General features: G+C 42.2%; 1 protein-coding gene across 2 annotated transcripts in view; it reads right to left on the reverse strand.

The window, feature by feature from the left end:
* MTOR (mechanistic target of rapamycin kinase) overlaps window positions 1–26,207 on the reverse strand; it is a 4,577,509-nt gene that overhangs the window by 4,474,454 nt on the left and 76,848 nt on the right. For both annotated transcript variants that reach the window (XM_044063218.1, XM_044063219.1), the window contains exon 2: window positions 1,392–1,544. In XM_044063218.1, coding sequence (XP_043919153.1) covers window positions 1,392–1,511 — 120 coding nt within the window. In that variant the 5' untranslated portion in view covers window positions 1,512–1,544. The remainder of the gene's footprint in view (window positions 1–1,391; window positions 1,545–26,207) is intronic.

Below are 26,207 nucleotides of genomic sequence, written 5' to 3' on the forward strand. Positions count from 1 at the left end.
GCATCCCTTCACATTTCAAAACTAGTAATTATTTCACCTTAAAGACAATAGACAAAGTTCCCTAGTACAGGTACTGTGTCTGCTGCTGCACTGAAACTGAAAGATAACATCTTTTTTATGGCCTAGCCATGAAGTAATTTAATTTCAGTTATTTTTTTGAAGTTTTACTGGACTGAAGTTAACCTCCTATATTCCAGTTTCCACTATTAAAAATGTATAAATTTAAACAGTTACAACAGTGCATGTACATTTCTGTTCTCTTCCAGTAGGACACACTGTGGTTACACACACTTCTGAACTAGCAGTTTGATATACACATGACAAAGTTCTAGTACAGTTGTAACACAAGCATCTTACATAAATCATGTTGATATTCACAAATGACATATAATGATTTACAAAATTCCAGACAGCTGTGCTGCCATTATCGCCCTTCATCACATTTAAATTAATCTACAAGGGGAGAGGCAATGCTTCAACAGAATCACTGAAAGCCTTCACTCAACAAACTGAAATAACACTGAGGGAAAGACAGCGCTACATAGTTTCTTGACCTAGGGGTAGCTAGGGTCCTTCATGAAATATGGATAGCACGTTCCGGCAGGTGAGTCAGACTAGGAGGCAGCTGGGACAAGCACGTTCCTTCCTCATCAGCAGGTGAAAGAATGGGTGAGGGAACGAGGCACAAACTCCTCCTTGGCTGCTTAGAAGATGGTCACCTCTCACTAGTATGCATATAGGCCCCCCTAGTACTCAGGAATGAATGGATTCCAGACCTGTGGGGGAGGGGGCTAAAGGGTAGTAGGTGAACAGGAAAATAAAAATGCCCATAACTTCTCTCTACATATTAGACCAGGAATCTCAAACTTATGGAATTCAGGTCTCAAGCAGCCCTCAAACCAGCATAAATTTGGGAGAGGGATGCTACTGCACAACAATCCTAGCTGTACTGAGAACCTTTCTTTTTGTTTGCAGACTGTGGCCATCACCTGAGTGTAACAGTCCTCTTGCAGCCCTCATAACCATCTGTGTCTGACACTTCTGTATTACACAATGAAAAACCCTAGCAATACTGAAACTTCAGTTAGATGAGTACATGGAATCTTGTAAATTCTTCTCAGGAGTCAATGGCTACAAAACTGTAACTATACCACACTAAACATTATCACAACTTACTGCTCCCTATTTCTTCTCTGACTTTCTTTTCCTCACTTATTCCTCAATTTCCTTTCCCTCTAACATAATCCAAGCTGAATATATTCTATCTCCCAGATTAACTGTACTTCCCATCATCTTCTGAACTATTAGCTCACCTTCAATGGTGGTTCTTATGCGGCATTGCTGACTAATCTTAAAAACAATGACTGAAGAACTCATTCAATACCACTCACCTCCCGTAGCTCAGTGGTGACATAATGCTGCAGGTCTTTGGCAGCTTTAGCTCTTACTTCTTCACTTCGACTCTTCAGGCCACTGACAAACTGCTGCAGAACGGTAGTGGTGCCTGACATGGTGATGGTGACATCACATCAGTCTTGGAAGAACTGTAAAAAAAAAATATCAACTCAAATAAATCACTATTTCAGGAGATATACAACTAAGATTTAGCACCACTGAATGTCAGAGAAGCAAATTTTATTTTAACAACGCCTACAGTCAAAAGTAAATTAATTACATGTGATCTTACAATGTAATTTCAAAAGCATTCTGAAAGAAAGTATAAAAGAGATAACATTAGCAGATCAGCAAAGAGTAGAATTGTACCATACAACTACAGAAGGATAGTTAAGACTCCCTTTCTCCAGACAAGAAGAAAACAGAAACGAGAAGCTACAGACTCATTATTTTGACCACAGCAGAAGGAAAACAAATGGACTTTCTCCTGGAATGAAGTGCTAAGCACTTAAAAGGTTAGTGGGCTACATAGACATGCAGCGCAGTGTTCACGACCGACAAATGTACGAGTTCATTCACTGAGAATCGAGCAATAAACTGCTTTTAGGGAGGATCTAGAAGTCATTTCATTACTCATCAGCAAGGTGTACTAACGCAGCTAAACACAAAAGCATTATAAGCAAGATCAGAAATGGCTACCAGACTGGTAACTGAGTTAACACTGGTGAGGTTAGTAGAAAACAGGAAGGCACAGAAAACTGAGCATTCTAAATGAAGGGACATAACAAATGGGGTGCAAAGTGATTCATTCAAAACAAAGGCAAGTCTTATCCAATGCCTTTAGAATTACTCATGAAAGTCTTGGAGAAAAAAAAAAACAAGCTTCTCTCAGAATAATAATTCTGCATTTCACTGTGGTTTCCATCTAGTACAAGGAGTAGTCGCACTCCAGGAAACCTCTAAAAAGTTAAAAGCAATAATGGTAGAAGCCTTTAGGATTAGTATGGTAATGAGAAGCAGCTAAATCAAAAATGTGGTCCAATAATACAAGAACCAAGGGTGTAAAGCCAGGCATACTCTTCCATACTGTACAGAGAAAGTATTGTTGTGTAAGAACTTACCATAACCTTAGAGGTCTTTCTCTTCTATATGCTGCTGTATTCATGACATCAGGGAGTTTGCTCCTGTGAACCCTCGAATGTCCGGCCGTTATACAAAAGTTAAATGCTACAGTTAGTGTGTACTCCAGGAGTCAGGCAAGTGTGAGGGAGAAAGCTGGGTGGGAAACTGTACAGCAGTATATGTAAGAGAAGGACATCTAAGGTTATGGTAAGTTCTTACACAACAATACTATGCCCTTCTATTCATATTCTGCTGTATTCATGACATCAGGGAGAGTGCAAAAGCTCCTGTCCAATGGAAGCGGAGGCGGACCAGAAGCACTTTCTACAAACCCATGGAGGATGGCTCTGGCAAATACAGCCCTGGCTCTAGAAACCAAGTCCAGCTTGTAGTGCCTAGTGAAAGTATGAGCAGAGGACCATGCTGCTGTTTCGAGGATAGCAGCCGTGTCTAATTCTTTAAGGAATGCCCCAGAGGAAGACACTGCCCTGGTAGTGAGCCCTAACCGGGGCTGGGAGAGATTTGCTGCGAGTAGTTTAACAGCAAGAAATAGTTTTAGATATCCAAGAGGATATGGTTTGCTTGGAAACAGGTTGACCCAGGGCTCTTGGGTGGTAAGAGACAAACAGCCTTTCAGATTCAGGGATTTGGTTTTGGCCAAGTAATACCGGAGCGGTCTATGAACGTCTGAGGAATGAAGTATCCTTTCTGCCTTGTTCTGTGGAGAGTGAAAAAAGGTTGGCAGATTTATAGTTTGATTTAAAGACAACTTTTTGAGCACTGTGGGCAGGAAAGAGGGGTTAGTGTGCAACCATACCCTGTTCTTGTGGAAGACAGTGAAGGGGGGGGATCTGCCATAAGGGCCTGGAGTTCAGAGACTCTTCTGGTTGATGTGATGGCCACCAGGAGGATTGTCTTCCAGGTGCAATGTTGGAGGGAGCAGTCTTTGGCTGGCTCGAAAGGTGGGAGCATCAGTTTCTTAAGGACAAAGTCAAGATCCCAATCGGGAATGGGTTTTCTTGGGGGTCTGAGATGAAGTGCTCCTCTCACAAAGAATTTGACTTCCGACCTGGAAGCTAGAGGAGGTACTAAAGGCAGACATGGAGAGATGTCAGACAAATGTATTTTAATGGAGGAATAAGATAATCCAGACTTCATAAGGTTACACAGAAAAGACAAGACCACTGGAGGCTCTACTCGCACTGGTTGCAGGTTATTATTTTTTTTAGACACCACAATGAAAATCTCTTCCATTTTGACAGGTAGAATTTTCTAGTAGTCGGTTTTCTGGCCTCCTGCAGAACCTGGATTATGTCCTCTGTGTATAGATATCTGAAGGGAATCAATGCACTATCACCCACAATGTAAGATTCAGCGTAGACAGTTGAGGTGTAGGAGTGTTTCCTTGTCCTGTGTGAGTAGATCCACTGGGTGGGGTAACTTGTGGTGATTACCCTTGGATAGGTGAAATAGAAGAGGGAACCAGTGCTGCCTTGGCCAATATGGAGTCAACAGCAAGATCTGAGGCCATTCCTTCTGAATTTTCAGTAGGACTCTTTCTATGAGAGAGAGAGAAGGGGGGAATGCACAGGCATACATCCCCTTCCAGGAAATCGAGACAGCATCCACTTTCCATGCTTCTGGCAGCGGTACCCTAAAACAGAAGGTCGGGAGCTGTCTGTTCATGGGAGATGCGAAGAGATCCACATCCGGAATACCCCATTGATGGACCTGGTCCAGAAACAAGTCCCTGTTCAGCATCCATTCATGAAACAGGGTCATGGTCCTGCTCAATGAATCTGCCATCACATTTCTGCAGAAGGGATATAAACTGCTTGCAGAAGGATGCGTATCCCCAGTGCGATTTCCCAAGCCTGCAGTGCTAGTCTGCACAAGAGGTAGGACTTTGTCCCCCCCTGCTTGTTGATGTACCATAGCACAGCAGTATTGTCTGTGTACCACCACAGAGTGCCTGGTAGAAAGTGATTATGGAAAACGTCTAAGGCCAATATCAGGGTCTCATTTTCTTGATACTGATGTGCTCCTTCTGTTGGCTGTGGATCCATGAGTTCCTCACTCTCCAGCTTCCTAGGGTTGCACCCCAGCCTGTGTCTGAGGCATCCGTGAAAAAGATCCTGGTTGGGAGGTATGGGCAAGCCAGGATTTGTCTGAATTTGGGAGATCCACCACTGGAGTTCCCTGGTCAGACACGGCAGCATGGGAATCATGAATTCCAGTGGGTACAAGTGTTGTTTCCAGACTGAACTTAGATACCACTGGAACTTCCTCATGTGGAGCCTTGCCAGGGGGACCATGGAGATAGTTGAGGCCATGGACTCTAGGATTCTGAGGAATTACCTGGCTGAGATGGCTTTTAGGGGAGGAACGTCCTCGAAATAAGATATGAGCATCACAATCTTGTCTGGAGGTGGGCAAGCCATCGTTTCAATTGTCAGAATCAAACACCCGAGAAGCACCTGGTCTTGGGAGGGTATCAGGGAGGAAGTTTTGAGGTTTATGGCAAATCCTAGACTTGACAGCAGGGAGATAGTGAAGCTTAGGTGTTACAGGGCTGTGGAACTTGAGGGAGCCTGGATCAGGACATCATCTAATTAAGGGAAAAGCTGTATTCCCTTTGTTCTGGCGAACGTCACGACTGGGGCCAAACATTTTGTAAATATCCTTGGTGCTATAGAAAGAACAAAGGGTAAAGCACAGAACTGAAAGTTTGCAGAGTCCATTGAGAAGCGAAGGTACCGCTTGAAAAATGGGTGAACAGAACTGAAAGTGTGCAGAGTCCACTGAGAAGCGAAGTTACCTCTTGGAAAGTGGGTGAATGGGGATGTGTAGGTAGGCGTCTTATGTCCAAGGACACTAGGAAAGCCTGAGGAAGGATCAGGGGTAGGAGAGTAGGGAGAGAGAGCACCATGAAGGAGGGGACTCTGAAGAAGGTGTGGAGGTGAGATAGGTCCAGGATAGGCCTCCAGTGGGCCTTCCTTTCAGAGGACCAAAAAGAGTCTTGAATAAAATCCTTTTCCTCTTGCCAAGGTGGGTACCTCCTGAATGGTTCCTTAAGCAAGGAGTTCTCGCAAGATTGGCCTCCTAGAACATGAAGTATCCCTATTGTATGACTTATTGTATGACTGAGAGGACCCAGGAGTCCTGGGTAACCTGCTTGCAAGTGGGAAGGGCGAGGGAGAGGCGCATGGCTAGAGGGGTGTCTGAGGGAGGAGCCTGGTAGTCACAGACTACCAGGTTTTCCCCTGAAAGGACTGTCTAGAGGAATCAGTGTCACAGGCAGGCCTGAATGGGGCCTGTTTCCTGTGCTCCCTTCTGGGTTTAGTCTGAGGTCTCTTGCCAGAGCTCTCAAATGAGGTTTTTGTTTGGCAATTCCTCTGAAAACGAGGTACTGGAGAGACAAAGATAAGTCTCCATTCCTGCAGTTCCTTCCCTTTGGTTTGGAGGGCTTTGAAGAGATCAGCAGCTGCACCAAACAGGTGAATGTTGTCCACAGGTGCATCCAGGAGTTTGGATTTGATGTCATCAGGGAGAGGTTGCAGTCTCAACCATGAGTACCTCCTGATGACAGAGCCTGAGGTAGAAGCTCTAGCAGAGGCTTCAACACCATCATAGCTGCACTTGATAGAAAGTTTTGTGACCTGGGAGCAAGAGCTCAGGGGGGGGAAGAGATCTTTGCCTTAGCAGGGGAATCTGGTAGTTCTTTCAATTGTTTTGTTATATCTGCCATGAGAGCGAGGGCATATTTAGCCATATGTGTCTGACAGTTTATGGCTCTTACAGCCAGGGTGGCAGAAGTGTACACCTTTCCCAAGCATTCCATCATTCTGCTCTCTTTAGCAGAGGACAACAGAGAAGTGGAGGAGAGTAATTTGGAAGTTTTGTCCATGGTCACAGAAATGACTGCCTGATCTGCAGCAGGAGCCTTGCAGAGAAAGGTTGCTGCCTCAGGCACCTTGCAGAATCTGTCTGGACATTTGAAAACTGGAGGGCTATGAATCAGGGTTTTTAGAAGCAGCCACAAATGCATCCGGAAAAGCAGGGTATACAGGGGGCACAGCAGAAGGACTAGGAGACTCCAAATGGAGTAATTCATAATATCTTTTTTGAGTCTCAGTGACTTGGCTGCTATCCCATTTAAAGAAATCTTGCATCTTAGCGATGGTCTCACCACAATTTATATCCTTGCCCAGGGAATATGTGCCATTGGACTCCTCCTCTAGGGAGGCATATCCCAGGGGAGAAGCCATTTGTGAGAAGTAGGTGAGGGATTCATCATCATCCTTTAAAGAATCCTCTTCCACAGAAGGGTCGTCAGGGATTGTTCTCTTGGGGGTAGAGGTCGTAGAAGCCCGAGTAGGGATCGAGCCCTGACGTAATGCCAGGAAAGCGTTGAGCAGGCCTTGGGTAAAGGCCTGCCAATCCGGAGGCTGTGACACTCAGGGAAGACAGAGCTCTTCCGAGGGTACCAACGATGGATCCATACGTGCGGTTATACGTTTAAGCCTTTGGTTCTCAAAGTACAAATTGAAAGCTGCTAAACAGCTTCTAAGGATTTTGGGGACAAACACCTGACAAATACTACTCACGGTCTGGTCGTGTTCTCGGCCTAGACAGAATAGACAGAGCTCATGTGAGTCCTTATGTGGAATTTGCCTTCCACACTTACACTTGCTACTGCTTTGTGTTTCATGTCAGGTAGGAAGGGCAAGAAAAGATTAGTAAACCCCTATGGGGTACTTATCTGGAGTTGGATGTAGAAAAATGCTTCTTCCAATACAGCGACGCCCGGACCTGGTAGTCACACAGGTGGCAGAAAAGTCTGAGGTGGATACATGTTGACGTCCGCTTTATACCACACACACATTTACAACAGACATCGAAGAAGAGGCGCAGGACATTGTACACACCCCGACAGTAGCATTTAACTTTTGTATAATGGCCAGAAGTTCAGAAGCAAACTCCCTGATGTCATGAATACAGCAGCATGTGAATAGAAGGACATCATGTTTTCTTTGCAGCACGAAAACATTGTAGCTTTTCAGGCTACATTATGTCTATAATTGTCTAAAGTGATCCCTCTAACAACATGTACATAACTTATAGACTGGATTCATAATCTAAAAAAGAATATCTTTAATAGATTTAGAAGGGACCACTATTAATGAATTGTACATTTATTAACTGCTGGGGCAACATTTTTAAAGATATGTCCAATTTTTAGATGCCAGGTGGGTTGAGAAACAGCAAAAAAGAGCTGGAGTACAAAATGGAATTTTCTAGGTATACTCCTGACTGGAACAAACAAAATATTTTCCACAAGAACCAAGAGAAGTTAAAAAATAAATTGCATTCTTCTTGTAAAATTTAATGTAAAAGACAGATAACATATGGAAAATTAGTGATGCCAAAAAAGTACAGTTGTGCAAGTAAACGTACTGTAATGGTGGATGTTCTAAGGATCACTGCTGCTGTACCTTAGCTACATGGGTTAGAATATACCAAGCATACAACAGTCAGCCAACTTCCAAAGCTTCAGGGTACCTTCCACAAGCCTAAACTGTCAGTCAGCTAAAGCTGAGCTGACTAAAAAGACATATGGGGGCACCAAGCCCTTCAGAGCATTCATGTCAGCAAGGACAGCGAGGCTGAGTCTGAAAGGACAATCTTAGGAACACCAAATAATTATTCACTCCTTGGCATAAACAACACTCTAAGAAACGTGGGCGGTGGGAGCAGCTATTGCAGCAGTGATCATTTGAACATGTACTGTTACAGTAAGTTCACTTGTATACCTGTCCTATGTTCATCATAAAGATCACTGCTGCAATAGCCTTAGCTACATGGACAGATTGCCCTAGTTTACGACAACTGGGAGGTGGGAGGGGAAGGGTCCAGTAGCTCAAAGAATGGCAGTGCCAAAGCCTGATTTAGACCCAGAGAAGGAATCATGCTTGTAATGCTTTGTAAAATGAATTTACAGAGGACCGAATTGCTGTTCAGGAACAGTTCTAGAATCCAGCCCTTTCCAAAAAGCAATGGATGAAGCCAAGGCCCTGGTACAGTGAGTCTTGGCCATGGCTGGAATAGTTTTGCAAATTTAATAGCTTTTGACAACCACTTAGAAATAGTCAGTTTTGTTGCAGGTTGTCCATTCTTCTTACCTACGTAATAAATGAACAACTGATCCGAACATCTGAAAAAGATTTAATTCAGTCAAGATAGTACCAGAGTTGTCTGTGGATATCCAAGGTATGGAGTATTTTTTCCCCAAACACAGGGATATGGACAGTTTGGCTTAAAGTAAACTTGGATACCACTTCATTGCTAAAAGAAGGAATAGTTCTCAAAGAAAACAATCAAACCTCTTTTTCCCATTTTCTACATGGGGTCAGGGTCTTGTGTCACTTGTTGCCATCTCTCCCTATTCTATGCCAATCTCCTACCTTCTTCTACACTCATGCCTGACTCGGTCTCGTCTCACACAATCCATCCACCTCTTTGATGGATGGCCTCATTTCTTCTTGCCTTCCTCCTAGCTGTCCAAAATCTTTACCAAACTGTCTTCTGCTTTCCTGTGGATGTGCCTTGAACCACCGTAATCTGTTCTCTTTGACCTTTTCTGCAAATGCAGTTACTCTGTCTTCTGCTTGTGTGTCCTCATTTCTTCATCTGCCCCATAGTGTGCATCCTACCACCTGTCTGAGGCACTTGATCACGATCACCTCTAGCTTCCCCAACTGCTATACCTTAATGGCTCAGGTTTCTGTACCACACAGTAGTACTGGTTGCACCAGTTTTATTTACACCTTACTTTTCAGTTTCTTTGGCATTCTTCTGCATACACTACATGACACTCATGCCTGTAACTATCCAGGCATAAATGAGGCATGTACTATAACTTGTTTACTTAAACTAAAAAGTCTGAAGAGGTAGTTTTTTGTTATGACAATGTAATTAGTTTTTTAGTGTTCAATGGGAGATGTGATTTTTTTAGGTTCATAGGTAGGTACTAGGCTATCTGCCCGAGGGCATTTATAAGCCTAGCCAGAGTGTGTCGGCTTTTGCTGCCCCATTGATTAGTTAACTGAGCCTCTGTCAAGCAGAGACAATGAAGTGATCCCAGGGGTGTATTTTCTGTTACCCATCCACTCGTCAAGGTTTCTCTTGAACAGTGTTAGTGAGGGGCTCTGCCTAATGTAGTTAGGAATTTTTTTCCAATACATGGGGAGTCTCTGTGACAGGAATCTATCCCGCCAGCATGTTCTACTTATTGTTGTGGCAAGGTTTAGCGCACTAGAGCACGTGGCTCGCAGTGACTTGGATTTTTTTAGGTGGAGCATGTCCATCAATTCTGAGTTGGACATGGCTTCGTAAGTTAGGCAGAGATCACCTCCGAGTAAGCGATACGTATAGCCAGAGTTTTTTCAGTCGGGCTGCATAGGACATATGTTTGAGGCCAGTAATCCTCTTGGTGAGGTGCTTTTATGGTCTTTTCAGCTGTTGGAAGTGTCTTGTGAGGTACATCCCAAATAGGGCATTGTACTCTATGATGGGTCTGATGAGTGACGAGTAGAGGGGCACTATAACCTCTTTATTTCTAGATGCTAACCCTTTAGTAATTAGATGGGCCACATAGAAGGATTTCCTAACTACTTTGGCAATATGATTGTAAAAGGGGGCTGCCACCTATGCGGTAGTTCATGGGTTTTTTGTTTTTCCCAAACAGGATGACTATGCATTTTTTGGCATTTAGCTTGCGGCCATGACTTTGACACTAGGTGTCTGTCTCAGTAAGGCCTTTTCTGAAGGATGTCCGTGTCAGCCGGAGAGTCACTTATGGCTCCCAGTTTGCAGTCATCGGCGGACTTGGTTAGCCATAGTCCTCCTGGGTTTGCCTGTACTTCTGAGAAGTATATGTCGAACAGTAGGGGTCCCAGGACTGAGCCTTGTGGGACACCACTTGTGACTGGTTTAGAGTCAGACCTGGAGCCCGCTATTCTTACCGTGTGATTTCTGTCTGTACGCCAGTTTGCAACCCATCTTGTGATGCGCGGGTTTATGTTCAGGCTGGTGAGTTTTTCTATAATAGCAGAGTGAGGAATGGTGTTGAACGCCTTGGCGAGATCAGGGTAGGCTGTGTGAACCATCTTTCCCTTGTCTATGGCCTTGGTGACTGTCTCAAAGAAGTCAATCAGGTTTAGTAGGCATGATCTGCCCTTAACAAAGCCAAACTGGGTCGGGTCAAGTGTTTGGAGGTTCCCAATGTCTTTGTTAATGAGTTCCAGGATGATGCGCTCCATAGCCTTGCAGACCAGGCTAGTCAGGCTTATGGGTCGATAGTTACCAGGGTCAGTTGTGGCCCCTCCTTTGTGGAGCAGAATAACCGCTGCTGTGCACCATTCTATGGGCACGTAGCCTGTGGAGAGTCTGAGGTTGAACAGCGTGTTTAGGTGGGGTTTAGTTTGTTCTGCAGTTTGTGCAGGAAGAAGCCTGGGACACCATCTGGCCACATTGATGCTGTGTTTTTAGCTTTTGAAAGGGCTGTTTTCACTTGTGCTTCTGTGATTTCCGGGACACTACACTTTTCTGGTATTGTTGTGGGCCCTTTTGAAGGTGAGAGGAAGGTGAAGTTTGCACTGAATCTATCTGCCAGGATGTTGGCAATATCAGTAGGTTCAGTACATTTTGTGCTATTTTGCACTAGCTCAGAGCATATCTGCGAGTTGCCACTTAGATTCTTGACATAGCTAAAGAAGGCTTTGTGGTTATCTTTCGAATCCTTGGCTATTTTTCTTTCGAAGTTAGCCTTGGATGATTTTATGAGGGACCTTAGTTTCTTACTGATACTGATCAGGGATGTCTTTCCTTCTTGGGATTTGCTTTTTTTCTGAACTAGTTTCCTCCTTTTGTTGTATAACCTGTTTATGGCAGGGGTCCACCAGACTGGTTTCCTTCTCTTAGGGGAGTGAGTCTTGGTTTTGCTAGAGATGGCACAATCCATGCATCCTCATAGGTGCTCAGAGTGCAATTGTAAAGGATTCTGCATCTTGGGCAGTGTTATCCTTTAGCGTGGGGGCTGTGAAACTTACCACCTCTGCCTTAAGTAAGGTGAAGTTTGATTTAGAAAAGTTTTTCACTGTGGTTTCCTTGGTTGGGGGTGGTGGTGGGGTGCGGACATCCAGAGTGATTAGTTTATGGTCTGATCTAACCCGTGACGGGTTGACCTCCGGTGCGGAACACCTGTCACCCATGTTGGTGATGACCAGGACCAAAATGTTGTGGCCGCTGGTAGGGGGAGTTTACCAGCTGATCCAGGGCATATGAGTTGATAAATTCCAGGAAGTGCTGAGCCTGGGAGTTTGTTTTCCCAGTTAATGGTAGGGTAATTGACATTGCCCAATACCAGGATGTTCGGTAGGACCTTCATGTTTTCCAGTGTCTCCAGAAAGGCGGAGTGGTGGTCCTGGGTCATGGAGGGTGATCCGTAGCAGGCCACAATTTGCACTGCAGATTTGCCCGATGTTAGTTGCACATGGATGATCTCAGAGGTATCATGCTGCGCCACTAACATGGAGGTATGGGTTTCCTTGATGAATATGGATACACCCCCTCCTTTTGTGTTTCGGTTCGTGTTCTGTGGCCGAAATGTGTGGTATGAGTTGTAACCCAGTACTGCTGGAGTTCTCTCTGGAGCCTTGAACCAGGTTTCAGTTACTGCACAGATGTCGATGTTCTCCATACTTAGGAGTGCTTCGAGCGCATGCGTTTTGAGATTTTAAACTCCTGGCGTTGAGTAGCATAATCCTCATTTTTTTACTTGTGCTGTTTACGGATGTGGATTTGAATTTTGAGCCTTGCCTAAAAAAGGCACTATGAGGGCAGCAAGAGACTTGGCCAGTATTCGAAAGCTAAGGGGTGACAGGTGCAAGCCGTCTCTTGCGAAGCAATGTGGCTTGTCGAGCATGTCATCCCAGGCTGACAGACACTGGATCCCCTTTGAATGCCACCAGAAGCTTAGCCAATTGCTGAAATTGATCACTTTTTCTTTATACTGAAGTATCATTCTTGGTGAGGGCAGGATGCTACTCAGGGTCAGGGTCATATCCGCCTGGGCTACATGATCAGACAGCTCTTCCATGTCTCTTTTCATGCAGTCCTGGGAGGTATGTCTCAGGCCATTCACACCAACATGAACAATGATAGTCATATTTGTACTTGTTCTGGAGTGACCCGAGTGCTTTTGTTATGTGGCGGATTCTGGCTCCCGACAGGCAGCCAACAGTAACCTTCTCCTTGTCCAGCCTAGTGAGTGGGACGTCAGTGTGGCTGACTATAGAGTCACCTGTTACTAGTGTGTTAGGTATGGTATTTTGCCTTAAGGGCTGTGATTGTGCAGCACATTGATTTTGTGTTTTATGTGTTGTCTGGTTTGTGACGGGAGGTGCAGGTTTTTTGGGTGTCTGCTTTGGAGCTCTCTGATGCTTTTGCAGGTTTTTATTTAGAGCCTCTGAGTATAATTTTGTGTATTTTTTGCCAGTACTGGTTTAGTAGGTCTATGTGAGGCTGGAGGTGTGGTGCAAGTGTTAACCTTCTCCTCATGACTGTCTGTTCCAGTCTCGGGTGGAGAGACCTTAGCCTCCAGTTTGGCTGTATAACTGCATCTCTCGCATATGTTAGTGTTTTGTGGTAGGAAGAGAGGGCTGTCTGTGCACATAAGGCAGTTGTAAGATTGCCTCAGGATACCCAAGTTCACCAGCTGGACTGGAGAGTGCACCTGAAGTTGCCCTTTGGTTATGCCTGAATAGTAGGGTGAGCTGCTTAGTCACTTGGTTGGTGAGGGGTGGATAAAGAGCCTTGCCCTGCTGGGCAATCAAGTGTCGGGGTATATTAGTGCTTGCTATTAGGTCTGAGCAAGTGCTGGACTGTAGGATGCTTTTTGAGTGCTTAGGTCGAAAGTTAGACTAGTTTCAAGTGAAAAACTGAAGAGGGACTTGGAGCCGGGAATAATTTAGCCCTAGCTAACCGGTGCTGCCCAGCGCACAAAACCGTGCAAACGCGGTTTTTAAACTACTAACTTCTGGGATGGAACCACTCCTCCAGGGACAGATGGCTGCTCAATGTTCCCCTCCCTCACAGATGAACAGAGAAACTTCCCTCTATCCAAGTAAGGTATGGGCAACTCAAACTTGTAACACAGCCCTGAATTCAGCACTAGCCTGAAAACTGGACTATACTAGCTTAGAAAGGTGGGAAACAAGAACATTTTTTTTTTGAAAAGATAAGGCAAAAACAGTAAAAAGTACACTTAAAACAGCTTTAAACGACTACAAGCGATCCGAAAATGCTATCACATTTTAGTGTGTAGCCTACAACAGTATATTTAAACAAAAAACAACTTTTTAAAAGGGCTGGTAGTCAAATAAGTACAATATGTGAAAAAAAGACAAGCTTTTAAATCACAAAAAGTGCTGGAAAATCAGCGTTTAGGCGGAAAAAAGTTAAGTACAGCAAGAAAATACAGAAAACCGATACTCAATCACTCCAAAGTCTCTCTTTTAAGCTAGAAGGCTTGTATCAGTTTAAGGCTTTCTAGTGCTTTCCAGTAGGTTAGTTACAGGAAAGATGGGAAACAAGCGCAGATGTGGTCTTTTAAACAAGAAAGTTGAAAGAGATGGACAACTTCCCGAATGATCAATAAACTACAATTCCTGAGCCAAGAACCACTCCTCTTGTGGTAGACAGACTACCTAGTACTTACCACTCCCACTAATAAGCTAGAAGGCTCCACTCCAACACAAAGGCTTGGGGGGCTCAGAAGCTTACAAACATTCCTGGATACAGCAAATCTGTCCCTGGACTAGACTAGCTACGGGAAAGGTGGGGATCAAGCGCAAACACGGGCTTTAAAACCAGAAAGTTGAGAGAGATGGAAAAACTGCCCAAACGGCCAATAAACTAGAATTTCCTGGGCCAGAACCACTCCTCTTGTGGTAGATAGGCTACCTAGTGCTTACCACTCCCACTGATAAGCTAGAAGACTTCCCTCCAACACAGAAAGGCTTGCAGGGCTCAGAAGCTTACAAACAGTCCTGGATACAGCAACTCTGCATCTGGACTAGGCTAGTTACAAGAAAGGTGGGAAACAAGCGTAAGTGTGGCTTTTAAACCAGAAAGTTGAAAGAGATGGGGAAAAAACTGCCCAAATGGCCAGTAGCTACAATTTCTGGGCCAGGAACCACTCCTCTTGTGGTAGATAGGCTACCTAATACTTACCACTCCCACTGATCAGCTAGAAGGCTTTCCTCCAACACAGAAAGGCTTGGGGGGCTCAGAAGCTTACTAAGAGTCCTGGATACAGTAAATCTGTACCTGGGCTAGACTAGTAACAGGAAAGGTAGGAAACAAGCGCAAACACAAGCTTTTGAATCAGAAGGATGAAAGAGATGGAAGAGCTTACCAAACGGCCAATAAACTATCATTTCTGGGCCAGAAACCTCTCCTCTTGTGGTAGATAGGCTACCTAATGCTTACCACTCCCACTGATAAGCTAGAAGGCTTCCCTCCAACACAGAAAGGCTTGGGGGGCTCAGGAGCTTACAAACAGTCGTGGATACAGCAAGTCTGCATCTGGACTAGACAAGTTACAGGAAAGGCAGGAAACAAGCTAGGATTTTTTTTTTTTTTTTTACAGAAAAGCAGCTAAAACAGCAGTAAATACAATGCAAATGCAGTGCAGGCTAGCACACGTGTATCAATATTACAGCAAATACAGTTTAATTAAATGCAATTAAATTAACAAAGGACTAAAAAACAAGTGCAGAAGGCATTAAATTAGAAGGCTACTAACAAGCAGTAATAAGTGCAGAGTAAGAACAACTGAACAGATAACAGCAACTAAGACAGTTACAGTAAGAGCAGCTGAATATATATATATATATATATATATATATATATATATATATATTTTTTTTTTTTTTTTTTTTGAGGGAGGGAGCACAGCAGGATTAAGTGGCTACAAGGGCTGTCCTTCTCAAATGCTCTCTTTGTACAAAGTAGGAGTGCTTGAAATCAGAATATGATCTCACTGCACTCAGTTGAGTGAGCAAATGAGATGGGCCCAGGAGGAGTATCCAAATACAAACTTACTAGAGGGGCAGGCAGTTTTAAAGCCACCAAGATTAACACCAAGACAAGAACAGGGACGGTGGGTGGGAGAAACACAGTGGAGACAACAAGAGAGAGAAACAATACAGCACCACTATAAATAATAGGCAAGTGTACAAATACAACACAGTGCAAATTAAGTTGCAAAAAGTGTACTTATCAGTTTGGAATAGATTCCAACTCTGCAGCTCACAGCAAATCTATCAGTTTTCCATCAGTTTACAGAAATGAAGTCTGTATTGGATTTACAGCAATGAAAATACACCTTAGGCAATGACCAACAGCTAGGATGTGGGCTGGCTCAACAACCCCCTCCCTGAAACTAGCTTCTGAGCTACCCTGAGAAAAAAACATAGTGAAGACAACAAGAGGCAGAAACAATACAGCACCATTATAAATAATAGGCAAGTGTATAAATACAGCACAGTGCAAATTAAGTTGCAAAAAGTGTACTTATCAGTTTGGAATAGATTCCAACTCTGCAGCTCACAGCAAATCTATCAGCTTTCCAGCAGTTCACAGAAATGCAACTAATATTTCTTCTTAACAGTATGTACATACTAAGCAAATGTTCCATTAAGGATTTAATTATTTTTATATTGAATGGGAGAATGATGCAACCTGATTTGGTTGTTGTATGTCATATGGTTATTTGAGCTCTGTTTTCAAATGTTAAAATTGTAAGTATTTGTTACCTGAAGCGGTTGTCTACTAAGTCAAACAGGAATGAAAATCAAATCAGAAGCTGACAAAACTCATGCAGCAACTGAAAGTGACAAAAAAACAAAAGAAAGATCGGATGAGAAGGCAAGAAATGTGAAAAAAGCATAAGTACAGCTGCAAGTGAAAAAAATTTCTGATACAATCTTGTGTTGATCAGGATCGGATACAGGAAAGGTTAAGGAGATGTGAATTTAAACCAAACATTGAGAGGTTGATACTGGTCGCCCAGGACAGTGGAGTACATGCAAGTTGGTTTGCAAAGTCCACTGAATATATGGGAGAAAGACAAATGCAGGTTCTGTAAAACAAAACCGGAATCAGAGAAACAGTCGCACATCTTACTGTTGGGTGAGACACTAATGACAAAGGGCTTGTATACTAATGTGACATGACAGCTGCACTGGCAATTGTGCAAACATTACAATGTTGAAGTAGCTAAAAACATTGGAAACGTGAGCCACAAAGCGTTATAGAGAATGACGAGTTTATATCACATGGGATCACCCATTACCAACAGTTGAAAAAGTAGATATGAGAAAACCAGATACAGTAGTCCATAAAAATACAAAAGCAACATGGATCATTGAAATTGCTATACCTAGTGATTACTGTGTCTTATGTACACAGACACAAAAATGCCAGTATCTGCAGGCAGAAATGAAGGCAATGTGGAAGAAGGATACCCAAACAGTTCCAATAGTAGTAGGAGCAAAGGGTATCATAAAAAAGAATTTACAGTCATATTTAGATGTGCTAACGATGTATTAACTCCATATAAACTGCAGAAAGTCAATTCTGGTCACATTGCTGATGCTACGAACAGCAGTTTTGGCCAAGATCAAAGACTTAAGCAATACTAATTTCATGAACTTTACTTAAGAATGGGGTTGGTCCATTCCCATCATGGTATTAGAAACCCAAAAGACTTGAAGAAATTAAACCAGCAGAAACTCTAAAATTATAGCTAACTCAGCTGCAGACAGATCTTGCACTAACTATATCCCTGAAATAGTCAATGAATTTCCACAAATCCCCTAGTCCCATACAGCACTCTAAGATCACCATGGAGCAGGCCCTTAATGTGCAATCAAGAACTAAAAATACCTCTTCCATGGCCTTAGACAATTTAACTGGATACCTAATAAATTGCAATGAACAAGACCTTGGCGAGGCCCTCCTGAACTTAACTAAAGCCTAGCCACAGAATACATCCCTAAGGTATGGAAAACAAAATATGTTATGCCTCTACACAAAGGGGACTTCCTACCATGGACCCAGGGAATTACAGACCTATCAGCCTAATTAATCCAACTTGCAGTCTGCGGAACATAGCACTGATAAGCTACAATATCCCAAACAATTGGACTTAAATTCCTAAAGCCGATACATACACAATTGTCATTTTAGCCATAAATCCAATGTTAAGTTGTTTATTTTTTCATGGAAATGGTAACACACAAGTGTACTACTGTTATAAGTCAGAATGCCAAAATCCTTCTTATTATTTGATATTGAGGCGACATAAAAGGTTTGGAGGAGATCGGGGCCACAGAAAATCTTGGATTTGGAAATGGCTGCAAGAAACACATCGTTTGACAGCTTGCGATGGTTGCCGGATTTGCTTGCGTCATCTGTAGTAGCATTACCTTTGTAAAAAAGTGCTCACGTGATGGGAGCATCAGCTTCTGGAATTTAAGAAGAGCTGTGGGTCTGTAATGTGTCCTTTTAAGCTCAGACATAGCATTGTGTACATATGAAGAATACGGCACTTCATTTATTCTGATCGACGGAGCCGCTAAGGATCAGTGGATTAATCAAGCTGCTTCAGAAATCCATACAGCCCAGTCCTCTGCTGAGCATATTTTAAAAGAAGCACCTCTGTACTGCTTTTGAAGGCTTTGCAGAAAGGCGAACATTCACCATGTAGCCCTGTCACAAAAGGGGGAACCAAACGAAGGTGCTATCAAGGAATCTGAAAATGGATGGGTCACGACTAGGCCACAGCATCAGCAGCCCGACCAGCCATTGCGACTACATGATCAAGAACCTCAGCTTAGAAGCTATTCAACTTTGTGACAGAGAAGAGACTATGTTCTGGCTAACCTGTTGTTTTTCTGCTGCTCTTGAGTGGAGGTCAGTTTGAGGACACTATTTGGCAGTGAATTACAGCGTCTTGGACTACTCAAGTTAATGACTGTGTTAACCTTATTGTCATTTCTTTGCTGCTTTTTGAGTGGAGGTTAGTTGGGAACATTATTTGGCAGTGAATTACAACATTTTGGACTATTCAAGTTAACGGCTGTGCTTACTGGAACTTTTTCATGTTATATTGAGTGATTACTTAGGGTGATTTTAGTTCCTTTTCATGTCCATTTATTGTGGAGATGATTTGGTAACAGTTTCGTTGCAACTTGGATTACCTCAGCTGATGGCACCATTCTGTTTTGTTGGGATTCTCTAATGTTGTATTAAGGGATCGTTTAGTTGGGCAAATCTAGTCCCTTCTCTTCATTATTATTCCTACTGCAATTGTGATTACTTCAAGCGACGACGTTGTCCAAACATTGAGACACTTTTCTGCTGTGTCAAGGTACTGTTTGCCAGGACATATCCTGGATTTTTGTTTCCTTTTTTGGGACTTTATATTTGGACTTAAATTTTTTCTTTCTGTTAATTTAATGCACAGTCTTGTGATAACATCTTAGACATAAGGGTATTTTTATATACATCCTTTTTTTATTATTAGTTAGTTATAATCTAAATGTTGCGGATGATTTGTTGATATTATAATCTTGTATATGTAGGAGCATTTATTTGTTAAAAAAGTGCTTCATTTTGTAGTGTAATTTTTTCAACTTTGCATATCTACATACCACCTTACTAATTCTTTACCTCCTTGCAAAACCTCTAACTAATCCCTACATCTACTCTCCTTCAATTATATACATCACAAACAGCTATAGACCTCCTACTAAAGTTTCACACCACCTCTTTCTCTCTACTCCCCTTTCTTTACTACAAATTTTCTCCCTCTCTCTTTTATTTTTTTCCCAGTCTACCATTATGCCTCTCCACACTATTACAATAATTCTAACTATATCTTTTCATCTCTATCTACTCTTCTAACATCGCATGACACAAATCACATACCTCAAACTTACACACTCAACTTCTACCTACACACAAACTCTTCCTAGTTATTCCTCAATAGGCTCAACCATATTTTCTACAGACATATTTCTACTAGCCAAAGTAAAAATCTTCCAACAACACAAAGTCTACCATAACTATCCCAAACATTATTACTGCCAGAAAACCAAAAGACAGCCACACCATTCCACTCAAAAACACCCTTTCTAACTTAATAAAATGTGGGAATATACACCCAAACCCACGGCAGCTTTCCAAAATCCAAAACTGACCAAATACCATCAAATCTGTAAACTTTACTACCATTAATATATGAAGCATTAGAGACAAAATTCCCCACTTCCATGCATGGTTACACCTAAACAGACCTGATTTCACAGCTATGACTGAGACATGGCTGAAGCCATGCATAAATAATACAGAATTTCTACCCCACAACTATTCATGCCTTAGAAAGGACAGATCACACAAAAAAAGAGTGGGGGTGTTGCCTTAATATACCCAAGTAGCTATACCATAGTTCCCTATTCAAAACCCATTCCACATTTCTCCCCTGCTGAACTCTTGGTTGTAATATTAAAACCAAATAACCACAAAACCCTATGCATCATAGTTTTATACATTCCCCCAGGCGATAACATTCCCATTCTAGAAGAGATTCTAGCCGGGTCTTCCGAACATATTCAAAATGAAACTATCATACTAGGGGATGTAAATATAAATTGGTCAAATATCACCAATCAAAACCTCCAAACAAATATCAACCTACCTATACAACTACATCCAAGTAATTTCCAATATAACCAGGCCCAGCAATCAAATGAAACAAGGCTCAACCTTAGATTAGATCCTTGTCTCTGACCCAAATAAAATCTCCACTTTTGAAATTTTACCAAACACTATCAGCGACCATCTACCAGCCTTCACCATCTGCAAAACTACTAAAACAACCACTAATCATTGCTTAAAACTAATAAGAGACTTGTCCAATTTCTCTCCAGAATCTCTAAATGAAATCTTATATAATGCTAACTGGACTCCATTACATAACATTCCCCTACATGAAGCAGTTAAATTATTCAATTCAACATTTCTCAAAATCCTAGATGGGGTAGCACCACCCAGACTAAACAGAGTCAAGACTAACCATGCAACTTGGCAGACAAAACCCACAAATCAAATAATGTCCTCTAAAGATAAAGCATGGAGAACATGGCAAAAACACAAAAACCCAGCTGACCTGGCACAATACAAACTACGTAATCAAGCCAAAAGACAGGTTATTAAGATAAAAAAAGACTATTACCATAAGCTACAAAACCAGCATAGACTAAACCCTCACAAATTCTGGGAAACAATAAATTCCCTTATTCACCTAGGGTCTAACTCCAATCCCTGCCCATATCCTGATGAAACCCCCTCAGATATAGCCTCTTGCTTCAAAACATTTTATTGACACCATTGCAAAGCTGACCACTACTTTCCCCTCTTCAAGCCTAAACTCACCAGACGAATATACTACTTATTCTAAACCATCCCCACCACCATCTTTTTCTTTCAGTCCCATACCCACAAGCACCATAAAGAAGCTGCTTCATAAACTTAAACCCTGATCCTGTGCTCCTTACAACCTACCTGCTGAATTCCTAGAAATAACTGCAGATTCCATAGCTTACCCAATTAGTATACTAAGATCAATCCCAAGAGTCTTACGTACCCAATATCTGGAAAAAAACTTACATTCTGCCCCAGCACAAAGTTGGCAAAAATTCCAACATCTCAAACTTCCGGCCAATAGCCATTCTCTCCCCCATCTCTAAAATACTTGAAAAATGTGCCCACACCCAACTAATCAACCACTTAATCAACACCCAACTACTCACCCCTACCCAACAATGCTTTAGACCGGGCCATAGCACAAATACAGCCCTCATCTCCTTTTTGGATACAGTAAATCGAGCACGCGATTCAGGTCTGATCGTCTCTTCACTCTTCCTTGACCTTTCAAAGGCATTTGATATAATTTCACACCCCGTATTACTCTCTAAACTTAATAACCTAGGTGTCTCACCCCCAACCCTAAATTGGTTCTCTAGCTACCTTTCTGACAGATACCAATCAACCAAATGGCAGCAATCCTCTTCCACCTTCTTAAAAATCTCCACAGGTGTCCCCTACGGCTCAAAACTGGGACCCTACTATTCAACTTATTCATCAACAATTTCCATGAGTCACTAATACAGGCTGACGTAATACAATATGCAGATGACTCAACAATTATCTGCACTGCAAAAACCCCTTCTGAGCTTCAACTACTAACCCAAAATGCCTTCACATCCACCGAAAAATGGATGTCAAATAATCACCTCGCTCTCAACCCAAGCAAGACCAAGCTGATTCTATTCACTCCCAAAAAAAACAACACCCCTGAACAGGGCTGAATTCTCTATCCTCTCCCAAAATAATCTCCATAGATGTTGTCCCCAGTACTAAACTGTTAGGGTTTCTCCTAACGTTTGAACCCCACATACTCAATAACATCAAAAAGACGCACCAGAAGCTAGGTACCCTCTACAGACATAGCTAATACCTAAATAATAATGCCAAAAGAACACTAGCCTTGGTCTTCCTACTTCCATCCCTCCTATATGGTGCCACCATCCTCACTAATATACACTCTTCACTAAAAAATAAACTTGATATATGCTACAATAAAATTGCTAGATTTGCAACAAATGCTAGCTCATCATCACATCACTGTTCCTCACTGCAACAACTAAACTGGCTTGAACTTGCACTCTCAACTACCTCCACTTAATTACTGCACATAAAATAATATATAAACCAACAGCTTGTCCAGCTCCCTCCTCTATATTAACTTTGTATCATCCAAACAGACACCTTAGATCTGAAAACAAAATTCTACTTAAAGTCAATAAACCTCAACTTCCACCTGGCCAAATGCTTTACTCCTTCACTACCTCCAAACTTTGGAATAACCTCCCAACCTCAATAACCTCCATCTCATACCCTGCTCTCTTTAAAAAATCCCTCAGACAACACCTCTCTACCTGCTGGTTATGCCAGGCCAAAAATAAATCTTCTCACTACTCCCACTTTCTGGGGCTACAGGTATGCACTCTTAGCAGGTCTGCAGCCATACCTACGACTGTTACTACACTGCCTAGACAGACCACTCTCTGGGGCTACAGGTATGCACTCTTAGCAGGTCTGCAGCCATACCTATGACTGTTACTACACTGCCTACACAGATTTAAATGCATGTAAATAATTGTATACAATGTTATTGTTTTTTTCTGCCTCCCAACCAGTAATGTCTATGGCATCTATAGGACCAAAAGTAAATGTTAACATCATTGATGGACCACCATAAAACTGCAATGGAATTGCTAAAAAACTGTAAATAGTGCTACATTTTTGTTATTTGTACTTTTGATATTTGTATTTCTGTAATGTGACTTATGTGGAGCTTTTCAACCCGGGCATCTACTGAAAATGGGCTCACCTAGGCCACTGGACTTTCCTGGTAAACAAATGCAATAAATAAATAAATAAATAAATAAATTAATTAATTAATTAATTAATTAATTAATTAATTAATTAATTAATTAAAATAAAATAAAATAAATAATAGCCCAAATAACTGGAGCCACAACAATTTTATTTTGTCAAGGGAAAAAAACCTCGACCTATGAGTGTTCATTGAGACTGCAGTAAAATTTTGTCTGTTACCACAGTTTTAGCCTTTAGAATCTCTTTCCCACAGGTTTTGAGATACTGAATAACCAATGGAAATAAGGGCTACCTGAACGAACCTTCAGGATAAGAGAACAGCGAACTCAGCATACTCTGCTGACTTTTAGGATTTATACTGGCTTTTAGTTCTGGCAATTTTGGCTAATAAAGTTATACATTTCTTAATCTTGTTTGTTTTCAACCAGGACCAGGGTTTCCATAATATCAGGAGACACTGTTCATGGGCCTTCCACTGCTGGGCTAATAGATGAGAATTGGCACTTTACTTACACCTAGTTCCTTTTCAGGTCTTCTACTGAGGCTAGAGCAAGGCTGTTGTCTCTAATCTCCTTTCCTTGCTCTGGGCAACAACAGGAACACAACCCTCTAACTGAATTACAGTGACATCAGAAACATGCCAACCACTAGACATCTCTTCCAAAGGGATCGGAGGACCAGCAAGTGGTTAACCCTGCTACTTTTGTCCCCCCCACGCACTGGGGAGCTACACTAGCATTACCAGGGCTCGGCTTTCTGTCTCAAATAAACTCTTGTTATTTTGGAAAATGAGGTAAGTTGACTCACCATAAGTGCTTGCAACTCAGACACTATACTTGCAATAGTCAGAGCAATGAATAACACAGTTTTTCAAGTCAAGAACCTTAAATTAGAACAATGAGATGGCTTGAATGGACAAAGTGTTTTTTTTTTTTTGTTAGTTTTATTTTTATATAAAAATCCCAAAGGGAATGCTCCTGTTTTCTAGGTGCAAAGATAAGTAAAACCCCTTTCAAAACCCGACTGACTTAAGAACGGATAGAACAGGTGGGATCCAAGGGCAGAAAAGCAGAAATGGCCGAAAGAGTAATTTGACTGATAAATAAGAAAAGGCCAGAAGGCAAAAATCCATACATAATCTGGGACCTTTTAAAGCCTGGATGCCTCTGCTTCTGGCACCAATGAGAAAATCCCTTCCATTGGCACATATATGATTTTCTAACAGCATTTTTTTTCTTTAGTACCTGCTACATGTCCTCAGAAAAATGTCTGCCTCAAAGAAATCAAAACTCTGTCATCCAGGAAGTTAACTGAAGTAATTTCTGGTTGGAGGATATCAAACAACCCTTGTCTTATGTAAATCCAGTCTGTGGAGGAGACTATGGTAATTGTCCTTGGCAAATTTTAAAAGAATGGAGAACTACTGTAGCCTGGGCCAAAAAGGGAGTCGCCATCACTATCTTTATGGAGTCCTTCTGTATCTTTACAACAACCCTGGATATCCGTGGAAAAGCACAGAGGAACATTCCTATCTATGGGAATGAGAAAGCATCCATCTTCCAGGTCTGTTTGTAAGGATTTCTGAGGAAGACTTTTGTTTTGTCTGTTTTGAAAGGCAAAATGATCTATTTGGGGCGTTACTCACTGTTAGGTCAATTCCTGGAAGACCCCGGAGCGTAGCTTCCATTTGCAAGGGAATGTCCTGGTCCTGTATCAGCTTGTCTGCTTCAAGGTTTTGCTCTGAAGAGTCAAACTGAGCTCAATTGGTACCTACTAGTCTGCCATGTCAGGCCTGCAAAGTGGGCAAGATCTGGTACTTCGTTGTTTGTTGATATACATCACTGTAGTAATGTCTGCGTTAGGAGTAAGGTGTTTACCTCACAGACACAAAAAACAGGGTATGATTCTCACCTTTGAGGGAAACTGGCTAGGTTTAAAATGGCTAACAAGGGCAGCTAGCCTTACACTTACCTAGGATTCTATCTCCTACAGGCTTTTTAGGGGAGATCTATGCAGACATACAGGGCATTGTCAGACCCCACTCTGACAGACCTCCTGCAATTCTGCAAAACAAAAAGCACCAGAATTACCCGTTCTAAAGACTTAAATCTTGTCTGTGATATAAACTGGACCTGCTGGACAGACAGGTATGTATCTCAGAGATTACCCAGTCTCTGGAACAGGCTCCCCATCCATGTGAAGCACAGTTTCACTGTAACTCAATTCAAGTGCAACCTAGACAACTGGATGGTGTCGCTCATCTAGTCAGTATGTAATAGAAGAGTCTTTGTGGGTTCTGTTCAAGCAGCTTTATTATGTACAAACATCACAATTATAGCTTATTAACTTCAACTTAGATAACTTATATACAAACTAACTGCATTCATTCTCACATGCTCACTCTCTGGCTGCATTTCCAAAACGGCACTAGATACAGCATGTGCCTGCTATTTACATACGCATGTTCATCACTTGCTATGCTTCTTAAAGGCACATCACACACACACACTGCTCTACATCCTCCCTCTGTGAGAAATAGATCATGCAATGCTGAATGTTCAACCTTAGGAATATAGAGAACATCATCGGGAATGAAATCAGAAGGTAGGACACATTCTGGAACAGGAACATTGTCTGGTTGGCTCTGAGATCTAGAGTCTGTATAACAGGCACAATGCTGCAATAATGATTCTGGTATAGGAAGGAGATGTCTGAGATTTCTCCTATGCTGCACACCCTCAGATTCTACAAAGTAGGATATCTGCTTGGTACATATACCCATTACTTGACCAATCTGGTCGAAACCTTTCGCCGTTTGTATCCTCACTGTCTCTCTTTTCAATAGATGAAGAAATCTGATCGATTTATCATAACTGGACTTCTGGATAGAACTCTTCTTCAATAATTAAGCTCTGATGGTTCTATTGTTTTTAGCTTTAGGCCTCAATAAACTGGAACTAATAGGCAATGTTGTTCTCATTTGCCTGGACAGAAGTCTCTGAGCAGGCAAGCGAAGTATATCATCACAGGGTATGCTTCCGAGATTAAGTAAATTCAAAGAGACATCGGTACTGTCACGCATTGACCCTTCAATTGCT

Source organism: Protopterus annectens, chromosome 2.part1 (genome assembly GCF_019279795.1).
Source record: "Protopterus annectens isolate FY-2018-M chromosome 2.part1, PAN1.0, whole genome shotgun sequence".
Lineage (NCBI taxonomy): Eukaryota > Metazoa > Chordata > Ceratodontiformes > Protopteridae > Protopterus > Protopterus annectens.